This window comes from Pinus tabuliformis, chromosome 3_2 (genome assembly GCF_031772625.1).
Source record: "Pinus tabuliformis cultivar Carrire ecotype Pingquan chromosome 3_2, CPIR1, whole genome shotgun sequence".
Classification (NCBI taxonomy): domain Eukaryota; kingdom Viridiplantae; phylum Streptophyta; class Pinopsida; order Pinales; family Pinaceae; genus Pinus; species Pinus tabuliformis.
Window position 1 is genome coordinate 360,852,105 of NC_142302.1, and position 8,404 is coordinate 360,860,508.

Here is an 8,404-nt window from a genome sequence, read left to right on the forward strand (position 1 = left end):
CCACAACAATTGGAAGAAAAAAGAGCAAAAGGGCTTTGTTACAGTTGTGATAGCAAATACACTAAAGGTCATAAGTGTGCTGAAAAGAAATTATTCTACATAGATTGTGAAAAGGAAGAATAAAAGGAGCAAGAAAGGTCAAAAGAAGAAGATATACTCCAGGAACAAAGCCTAGATAAAGAAGAAATGAATCAGAACATATCTTGTAAACTATTGGCAAGAATGACCACTCCTCAAACTCTCAAGATAGAAGGACATATCAAGAAGAAAAAGGTGCAAGAAGTGAAAGATCACATCAAGAAAGAAGAAATGAATCCAACCATATCATGTAATTCACTGGTCGGAATTACCACTCCCCAAACTATCAAGATAGAAGGACATATCAAGAAGAAAAATGTTCAAGAAGTGAAAAATCACATCGAGCGTCAAGAAATGAATCCGACCATATCTTGTAAAGGATTGGAAGAAATTACCACACCTCAAACTCTAAAGATAGAAGGACATATCAAGAAGAAAAAGGTTCAAGCAGTGAAAGATCACATCGAGCATCAACAACAAGTTCTCCAACTTTTAAAGGATAACGCCACCTTGGTGCAAAATCAAATGAAACAACAGGTAGATCAACATCATAGTGAAAAATGTTTTGATGTAGGCAATTGGGTATTTTTACTACTACATCTAAAGCAAGCTATTTATGAGAAGGAAATGTTGGCAATATTACATGCACTTAAAAAATGGCGACCTTACCGAATGGGAGGACTCTTCAAGGATGAGGATGTGGAAGCATTGTTTTGTGCTATTTCTATTATCCAACCAGATTGGATAAACAAAGCAAGGTATGAATGGAAGAAGGACAAAGAAGTATGGCCACTTATTCAAAAGTTGCAAAAGATCCCGATTCAAACAATATTGCCAGAAATTGAAGAGGAAGGAAAAATCATATTGGAACCAGGAGTAGTCACAGAAACAAGAACCCGACAGCTACGAAATCGATCAATTTCAGAGTATCTCATCAAGTGGAAGAACCTACTTGCTGAAGATTCCACATGGGAGGACAAGAATTTTATACAGAAGCATCAAGAACTACTCAAGCGTTGAGGACAACGCTTTTTGAAGGAGAGGGGCATGTTAGGCCCCTATACTACTAGTGTAAACCCTTATTGTTATTAGTACAACCCACTTATTATATTGATGTACCCATGTAGTGCCCATATTGTTACTCTTGTGCCCCATAGAAGCCCACTATTGTTATTATTGTGCCCTTACATTATTATTGTTATGTCGGCTCTGATTATGTTATGACCGCTTAGACTCCTATATATAGAAAGAAGGTATTTTCATTTGTATCATCCAAGAATTGTTCATTTATGTAATGTAAAGGAGGTTGCCCCCTCGAAGAGGCTGAATTCTAAGGCGTGGATCTATATTTTCTATATTTTCTTGAGCTGGTTTCATAACAATTACTAAGAGCTAATAATTGGGAAGGGCCTATAATGCCACTTTGACTAATACTAGTCGACTGGGGAAATAAGGTGTTCTAAAGTCCCAATTACTTACTTCGCATGAGGTCTTCTCAATGAGACATTCCTATGTTATAGATCTGTTGTGGTGTAAGACCAAAGGAACTCTAGAGATTTGGAGGGTAGATGACCTGTATTAAAACCGAGAGCTTTGATTAATATGTTTTGCACATTGTCTGGACAATTGAAAAAGAAAATGTTTGACTTACTTTTGTTAATCAACATACCGAAGGCCTCCATGAAAAGTTGTAATATTTTTTCCACTCCTTTTACCTCTCACCATGTAATAAGTACAAATAATATGACATCATAAACAAATTGTTGATGTGAGATCAAAATGTCTTTACCACATAATTGAAGACCATGAATAAACCTCATTTCAGAAGCTTTATAGAACATACAACCTAGACCCTCCATTGGTAAGATAAAATGAAAGGGCGATAAAGGATCTCCTTTTTTTAACCCTCGAGAAGGTTGGAATGTAAACGACGACGCACCATTTATGAGTATGGAGATAAATTCTGATGAGACAAGAGACCCTACCCAGAAGATCCACTTCTCAGAGAAACCAAAGGCTCATAGAACATGATATAAGTATGTCCAACTTAGCCTATGGTATGCCTTTGAGAGGTCTAATTTTATGATCATGCCAGGATGTTTGGAGTGTCATAAGGAGTGTATAATTTCCCACACCGTAATAATACTATATGTTATCTCTATCCCCTACATAAAACTAGATTTATTTGGAGAAATTAGGAGAGGGAGGATTGGTTTCAATCTGTTGACTACTACTAATGAGATTATTTTGTACAATACATTGCATAGTGCAATCAGTCTAAATCCATCTGGGTTATCTAAATGTCCTAGTTTAGATGCCAATGAGAAGAAGGTTGCATTTATTATTGGAAAAATTAATCCTTTCTGTCTTGATTCCTCCAATAACTCATGGATTTCCTCCTCTAAGAATCCCCAACATGCCTGAAAAAGTCAGTTGTGAACCCGTCTAGACTTGGAGCCTTGTTCTTTGGCATATTCATTACTACAAATTTTACCTTTGAAAAAAAGATTGGCCTTGTCAATGCTATATTTTGTTCATCCATTATAATTATTTAAATGAATTGCAATCAACTTAAATACTTACAAAAATTTATTACTTACCAAAATAAAACTACTCTGATTTAAGAACCTATTTAAATTACTTACCACTTAGTATGGATTACGAGTTGAAATATGATTTATAATGATGTGAAAAGTAATATTAAAATATTATTTATTATTATTATTATTTAAATATAATTATTTCTTTTTTTTTGTAAGCTACGGTAAAAATTCTATTAATAAAAACTATGTATATTTACATAAGACCACCCGCCCAACAGGGAAACCAGGTGATTTTCTAATAATATATAACCGTCATGACAGAGAATCAATGTATCAAAACCAGAGAAAATATCACACTAATCTATCTAAAAACAGTCTATGCACCAGTAGAGATATATCCATATTGTTCAAAAATCCATATTGTTGAAAACTGTTACCAGTATACTGCTATGAACAACTATTGACTGGAAAAAAACACAAAAAACTCCATGTAAAAACCTGTGAATGTGTTCAAACTACTGTGGCTACAGATGCATGGCCTCATTCCTCACAGCATTTTCATCATCTTCTGTCTTCACAGCTATTCCATTATCTTTCAACAGCTTGATGAGCTGATCCATTTTCCTGTCCTGCATGAGAAGGGTCATTTGTATATTTTTCAATTCTCGTTTGAACAATGGCGTATCCTGTGCGAGCTCCACCATTTCTGCTGCTACCTGTTCCAGGGCCTTAGCAAGCAAACGCTTCATTCCCCAATATACGTGCAGTGACTGCTTATAGAGGGACATCCTTCCCCTTGTATGTCCAGGATCAGGTAATAAGCTCTCCCAATCAGCCATCTCTGGATCAGATTGATCTTGCAGAGCCTCTTCCTCTAACTTATCTATTATCTTACGGATTTTAAAATTTGTTTCCCTGGTGTAAGCCGCCTCTGCATCCTGTAATTTCTGGCGCATATCCTTCTTAGCCCGACCACGAACAGCACGGCCAGAGCTCTCTTCGGATCCGCGATGCTCCTCTCGCCCGACATGTCTCCCTCTGCCCGTAACACCTCCTCGACCCCTTCTCCCGCGCCCGCGCCTGCTCCTTGCTGCAACTGCCTCGTCACCATCCTCAGAATCAATATCAGTATCATCTTTGCCCTCCTCCGGAACTGAACGCCTCATCCACCTACCCACTTTCCCACCAGAGGAGGGACGAGGAATATCCTCCTCAAGAAAGTCGCGAATGTCATCTTCCAGCTCGTCAGAGTCTTCAGGGATATCTAAATACATGGGAGGGAGGGACTCTTCCACCACTTGTTTCCCTTTCTCTGCCATCGTGGCACCCTGACTGCGAGTTCGCCTTCCTTCGAAGCGAGATTGATTACTATCCATATTATCCACTCGCGTATTCCACTGCAAACGACTTCCTATACAGTCTGGGGTCGTAAAGAAAACAATGTAACACAAACCAATAGTCTCCCACCACCTCCTCAATACCTGCAACTCTCTTACCCACTCTGAGCCTGTACAGAGGATAAATGAGACCCTTTCTTTCGCTCTCCCAACAGCAGGTAAGAAATTGGCATCGCTGCAACTACTATCATTCCATCTTCGGAGAAGAGCATGCAGTATGAGGACCTTGCTCGGCCACCTTCCCACGTTGTGAGCAATTATTCTCCAAACCATCTCAATAATACACGTTGCGTAGCCCAAATCCTGATGTGATGCTCGCGCTGCCCTCCTGACGCCACCGCTCTCCCAACGCAGTACCTGCCCTGCCGTCAGCCTTGGGATGAGCAGGCCTTCGCATGCATGGATATAAGGATGCCGCCCATTTAAACTTTCGATACATATAATCCGTAAGCTGCTGCTGTCGTCATAAATGCTGTTATCATATTCAGTCAGAAGCATGAGGAGAAGGCCGGTATGCAGTCCTATCCTCCCCTGTCGCCTCATAATTCCTTTTAGATTTTCAATATAACTATAACTAAAGCCTCGTATGTCTCCATACATACAGATGTCCCATTCGTTTGAAATCATCAGGAAACGGTGTTTTAGGCGGTCCAATCCTCCCCCCTCGCCTCATGATTATCCTGACGCAATATGACTGCCAGGTCATTCCATCTCATGTCCTCCTGTAAGGCCACCCAACTGCCATCCAATAGACAATGTGAACCGCCACACGCCCAGTTTGCCAAATAATCAGCCGCTCGATTGCCTCGTCTGAGAACATGGGTGACTGTAATATAGTCAATCCTCCTCATTTGATGTTCAATATCCTGAATAATTGCGGCCGTCCGCCAGCTCTTGGCTACATGGTCCCAAGCTTTGCCTCTCTGTAATTTCCTCATCATTTCAATAACAATTTGGGAGTCACCTTCAATAGCAAGGTTACGATAACCATTCCTCGCAGCAATCCGAATACCATGAAAAATTCCCCATAGTTCGGCTTCATTATTGGACATTTCACCACCCCATTCTGCATATACCCACCGCGAGAGACCGCCACTATCCCGGAAGATACCACCCCACCCTGCATCTCCGGGATTTCCTTTTGATGCACCGTCAAAGGATAATTTAATGCAATCATCTATTGGGAACCTAAAACGATTTGGGCTCTGGATAGTAACTCGATTACGCTTATCATTATTAGGATACAACATTGTATATTCTAGGTTCAATTGGCATAAAATTCTTTGCTCATCCAAGTTTAATTGCCAATCCTCCTCTCGCCAAGGTTCAGACAAGATCGTTTCCTTAATGGAACGGCAAACCACATCCCATATAATGGCGCCATGGCAGCTTCGGTCTTTAAAAATCCGTCGATTACGCTCCTTCCAGACCTCCCAGATTACGAATCCCAGTGTCAAACTCCATATCCTCCTCAGTAACTTGCTATGGAAACGACCTGTACCCCATTGTAAAATGGTATTTCGTAGACTATGAGGATCCCTATCATTCTGCCCGAAGAGAACCCTCACCTCTTCCCACAAAGTTTGTGTATACAGACAGCGATTTAACAAATGCTCCTGATTCTCAACATCATTATTACAAAGATAACATCGCGATGGACCAATCATCCCGCGTTTCTGCATTTGGTCCCATGTCAAGATCCGTTGTCGACACACTAACCATGCAAACATAGTTACTTTGGGCCACCATTTACATTCCCACAATTTTTTCCAATCCACTTGGTCCGCCGGTCGATCCTCTCTGGTTAACCTATAATAAGCTTCTTTAACTGTAAACATGCCTTGCATGGTCTTACCCCAACGAAGAATATCGCCACCTGAACGGATCTTGATTTTCCTGGAGTCCAATTCTCTGATAAACAAAAGCTGAGTCTCAGGGCTGATTCTCTGCTGCCATTCCATCGGTTGTTTCCATATCCGCCACTGCTCATTCGGATTAGGCAATCTCCAGTAATCCTGAACATATTCAAGTCCTGCCTGTTGTGCACCTTCTTGAAGGTCCTGTAAATGTGGATTACTTTGCAATTTCTCACGTTGTTGCCATCCATCCGTCCAAAACCTTGCTAGATTACCTTCCCTAATTTCCCAGAACGCAAACTCGCGGACGACATCATTGTTCCTTCTTGCAAGCTCCCAGATTTGGGATCCTCTTGGAGTATCGTGTACCCGGACTCGGCCTTCCACCGAACCTGGCATGTTATATTTTTGATTCCAGATACGTTTCCATATATCAGTACCCCCTTGCACCCATCTCCACCATAGCTTCGCCCCTAAAGCCTTATTTACGATTTCCAAATCGCGAATTCCTAAGCCCCCTTCCTCTTTCCGGCGGATGACCTGCTCCCAGGAAACTAAAGTCCATTTTCTTTGCTGGGTTGGTCCTCCCCAAAGAAACTTACCCAAGATTTGTCTTAATTTACAGAACACACCCTTAGGGGCAGACATGATTGACAATGGGTATATTGGAATGGATAGTAGCACTGATTTTAAGAGAACCACTCTACTTGCGATATTCAACACTCTAAACGACCAGTTATGTAATCTTTGCTGTATCTTCTCAATCAAATTTTGCCAAGTATTAATACGCCTAGAATTACTATCTAACTGAATACCTAGGTATTTTGTCGGCAAAGCACCCTGTCTAAAACCTAACACCCGAGTTAAATGGGCTTTGACAACTGCAGGAGAATTGAAAATAAAAGTACAGGATTTATCATTGTTAACTGCCATACCTGAAGCTGTCATAAAAACTTCCAAGATGTGTTTGAATCCCCTTACCTCTCGAAGTGAAGCCTCACCAAACAACATCAAGTCATCAACAAACTGTTGATGCGTAATGATTAAGTTTGACCCCCATAATCTCAGTCCTTTGATTCTACGGTCCCGGACCTGCTGCTTAAGTTTCCTGCTCAAGCCTTCCATTGCTAAAATGAACAGGAATGGTGAAATTGGATCCCCTTGCCTGATACCCCTAGTGGCATTGAACGTATCAGTAGGTATCCCATTGAGCAATATTGAGAAGTTCGGAGTAGAGACCAAACTACTTATCCAGGCAATCCACCTACTGTCGAAACCAAAAGCGTGAAGAACAGCGCGTAGATAATCCCAATTCAAGCGATCATATGCCTTGGATAAATCAAGCTTCATAAGCATACCTTTCTTCTTCTGCTGTTTTAAGGAATGTATAACCTCCTGTGATACCACTATACCATCTAGGATCTGCCTACCTTCCACAAAACCCGTCTGTTCAGGCGCAATTAAATTTGGTAGGAGAGGTTTCAGCCGTTTCGCAATGACGGAGGAGATTATCTTATATATTACGTTGCAGAGGGCAATGGGTCTGAAACCCTGTGGGTCTTCAGATGCATTATTCTTAGGAATCAACGTGAAGAAAGTTGAGTTAATACCTGGCCAGACTTGCTGTCTGAACCGCGATTCCTCCACTGCATCCACTATGTCTTTCCCTAGAAAGTGCCAGGTCGCCTGAAAGAATTCAATCGTATAACCATCCGGGCCTGGAGCCTTATTCTTGGCCATGTTCATTACAACTTCCTCCACCTCCTCCAAAGTGACTGCCCTCATGAGTGCCTTATTCTGGTCCACTGTTATAATCCTTGGTATTTCACTACAAATAGTAGTAATAGCCTCTGCTCTATCCCTCCGAGTTTCCGTGAGCACCCCCTTAAAATACTCCACCAGAGTCCGTGCAATACCAACTTGCTCTATCTCTCTTTCACCCTCCGCATTCCGGATAGAGAAAATTCGATTCCGCTGTCGATGTTGAATCATAGCCTGATGGAAAAATTTTGTATTCCGTTCGCCTGCTCGCAACCAACGAATCCTTGATTTTTGTTGCCATAAAATCTCCTCTTGTTTGCGTCGTTCCTCCAACTGACTAAGAATCTGTCCTTCCTCCCTACTCTTATCCTCATCTCTACCCTCCAATATTATCTTCTGCTGAATCTCTTCCATTGCTCCTTCCAAACGTTGCTTAGCTGCCAAAATGTTCCCAAATTCCTTCCGATTCCATGCTTTTATTCGCTGTTTTAATTCCTTTAGCTTCAACTGAAGCGTATGCATTCGCCCATGCCCGCTACTAGTACATTGATGCCACCAAGTTTCCATGTTTTGAATGAATTGTGGATCCCGTAACCAAAAAGATTCAAAATGAAAAGGCCTGTTCCCTTTGATCTGCTTAATATCTACCTCCAAGTGAATAATGCACAGGTTTCAATAGGCAGGTTTGCACGAGGGTTTCCTTGTGCTGATATTACCTTTAACTTACTTGGGAACCATAGTGCAGTAGGGTTTCGTACTTTTTTTGACC

The 8,404-nt window shown here is 41.3% G+C and overlaps 1 protein-coding gene across 1 annotated transcript; it reads right to left on the reverse strand.

Moving 5' to 3' along the window:
• Nucleotides 1–4,659: 4,659 nt before the first annotated feature.
• Nucleotides 4,660–8,202, reverse strand: LOC149180939 (uncharacterized). Its single transcript, XM_089414039.1, has one exon. It carries the CDS (start codon nucleotides 8,200–8,202, stop codon nucleotides 4,660–4,662), a length of 3,543 nt encoding a protein of 1,180 aa, XP_089270165.1.
• Between the last annotated feature and the right edge of the window lie 202 nt (nucleotides 8,203–8,404).

Bases quoted from the DNA above. Each gene is read 5' to 3' on its own strand.
- LOC149180939 (XM_089414039.1), bottom strand. From the start codon at position 8,202: ATGGAAACTTGGTGGCATCAATGTACTAGTAGCGGGCATGGGCGAATG.